The sequence below is a fragment of the Lagenorhynchus albirostris genome, chromosome 11 (genome assembly GCF_949774975.1).
Source record: "Lagenorhynchus albirostris chromosome 11, mLagAlb1.1, whole genome shotgun sequence".
In the NCBI taxonomy this organism is placed as follows: domain Eukaryota; kingdom Metazoa; phylum Chordata; class Mammalia; order Artiodactyla; family Delphinidae; genus Lagenorhynchus; species Lagenorhynchus albirostris.
The window spans coordinates 64,231,159-64,233,650 of NC_083105.1; the positions used below are offsets into that span (position 1 = coordinate 64,231,159).

The following is a 2,492-nucleotide window of genomic DNA, read 5'->3' on the forward strand; positions in this document are numbered from 1 at the left end:
CATGCCTGGGTCGACTGGGCAAGTGGCAGCTCTGATCTTGGAACCATGACAAGTGATGATATACACTCCTTTCCCAAATTCTGTATTTCTCTAAGGAGAAGCGGGAGTTGGCCATGGACCCTTTTTGTGTTTTCGAATTGCTTCACTCGTATTACCCCTGAGGCCTCTTTTGTTCCTGAAGTAGGTTGGGGACATCCTGCTTCCTAGAACCAACACTACAAGAAATAAAGGTATAAACAAAGCCAACTGGGAAACAGGATCATGCTTGTAACTCTCTCTGGACAGGTAACAATACCTAGTATGGTCTAGAGATTCTGGGAAGGAAGGGAATAATGGGGTGAAATTACGAAGGCAGCTGGCAGGCTAAATGTTTCTTTGTTGGCATGACCAGTCTCTCTTCATCCTCTTCCTGGATGTAGGGCTTGATGCCGGGACCCCTGAGGCTTTCTCCACAGATAAAAGGAGGTGAAGTTGTGTGGTGACCCCATTTCAGAATCTTGGGAGCAGCCAAAACGATGTCCTTTGTCTCGCTGCTCTTGGTGGGCATCCTGTTCCATGCCGTCCAGGCCGAACAATTAACAAAGTGTGAGTTGTTCCAGAGGCTGAAAGACCTGGATGGCTATGGAGGCGTCACTTTGCCTGAATGTGAGTTCCCTGCTATCTTGCTTTGTTCCACACTTCATCTTCTTCTGTCTTCCCCACCCTTGTCTTCCTCCTCTTTTTTTCTCTACTTTTAACTCAATTATCTAATAATCCTCTTATCTGCTCATCTGTTTACTCTTTTATTACATTTATTCACCTGTCTCTCCTTTCTCCCATTGTCTGATTGGTTTTTGGAACTCTGAATCTTATCAAGATACTCTGTGGTCGGTCGTATTTGGAGATTGGCTGGAGAGCCTTTTTCTGTCTGTCCACATTTATGCTATATGCGGACATCCCTGTGATATCTCTTTTTCATCTTTCTTTCAGGGGTCTGTACCGTATTTCATACTAGTGGTTGTGACACACAAACCATAGTAAATAACAATGACAGCACAGAATATGGACTTTTCCAGATCAATAATAAAATTTGGTGCAGAGACAACCAGATCCCTCACTCAAGGGACATCTGTGGCATCTCCTGTGACAGTGAGTGACCACTTTTACCATGTTCCTGTGTTTTATTGGAGCCTATTCCTGGGATAATCTCCTTTTTTGGCGTCAAGCACACCTCTAACTTCACTGCCTTGGACGCCACATCAACTGTGGGACTTCAACTGATAGTACTGAGTAAGAGGCTGTTAGAATTTTTCATTATCACCAAATCCCCAGACAGTCCCTTAAAGTTCACGCGTAGATGATTTGAACTGTTTGGGGATCTTGAAGTCTAATACCCTGCATTTTCAGAGTAAGTCAGTTGATGAAGTTGATAATTCTTCTAGAGATGCCCCCAGAGAAGCGAAGGGAGTCCTTACCTAGGGGGAGGCATTATTGTACTGGATTTATCATATAAAAAGGCAACAGGCATAAGCCTCTAGATCAAAGAAGGACCAGGCAAGAGGGAAACTCATTACCTTTCTGGGTAATACTTAGCTCTCTCATTTTTCCCCCTGTAACTCCTGCCAGAGTTCCTGGATGATGACCTTACTGATGACATTATGTGTGTCAAGAAGATTCTGGATAATGTAGGAATTAACTACTGGTGAGTCCCCATTCTATTTTCTACGTTACCCTTCTCCTCCTTCTTCTCACCCCTTTAGTCCCAGCATCATCCCCCTTTCTCTCTGTTTCCTGGTATTTAAGCTGGAATGTAGTCTTCAAAACAAAACTCATCCAACAGACTCAGGTTTTCAGTTTTCAAGCCTCCCTCACTCCACTCCTGTTTAGCATTTTCCTAACAAGTGTTCCCTAATAGAGGGCTGAGACCCAGGATTTCCTTCACCTGGATTTGAATATTTAATTCTAAAGCAAGCCCTTTGTACCACTGCCCTACAATTTTCTTGGAGTTAAAAAAAAATGGACCTTACTCCACTAGGTGGCTCAGTGTCCCTTGGCATCTGGCTAGGAAAGTATAATTTTCGCCCATACTCTTCCACCTCGTCCCTCCTGGGGATAAAGCTAGATGGAAGTTTGAACTAAGATCCGGCCAGTCAACTTGCCTTGTCTCTTTCTTCATGATCAGGTTGGCCCATAAAGCACTCTGTTTTGAGAAGCTGGATCAGTGGCGCTGCGAGAAGTGGTGAACACCTGCTGTCTTTGCTGCTTCTGCCCTTTTTATGTTCCTGGATCTCCTCTCCCCTATGGCTACCTCGTTTTGCTTCTTTGTACCCCCTTGAAGCTAATTTGTCTCAGCCCTGAGCCCTGTAGTGACACCATTGGGCTATTGCAAGGACTGTTCTCCAGGGATGAGTGACTGGTGCTCTGGACTTTTGACCCTTGCTCAGTGCCCCCAGTGGCACTTTCATTACAACAGTGGATTCTACCTCTATCCTGAATAAAGGGCCTGATTTTGA

At 44.7% G+C, this 2,492-nt stretch overlaps 1 protein-coding gene across 1 annotated transcript; it reads left to right on the forward strand.

Annotated features, from left to right (window-relative positions):
- The first annotated feature begins 483 nt into the window (after positions 1 to 483).
- LALBA (lactalbumin alpha) lies at positions 484 to 2,284 on the forward strand. The gene is made up of 4 exons (XM_060165326.1): positions 484 to 645; positions 970 to 1,128; positions 1,606 to 1,681; positions 2,162 to 2,284. The coding sequence occupies exons 1-4, from the start codon at positions 516 to 518 to the stop codon at positions 2,220 to 2,222; spliced, it is 426 nt and encodes a 141-aa protein (XP_060021309.1). The 5' UTR covers positions 484 to 515; the 3' UTR covers positions 2,223 to 2,284.
- The last annotated feature ends 208 nt before the right edge of the window (positions 2,285 to 2,492 follow it).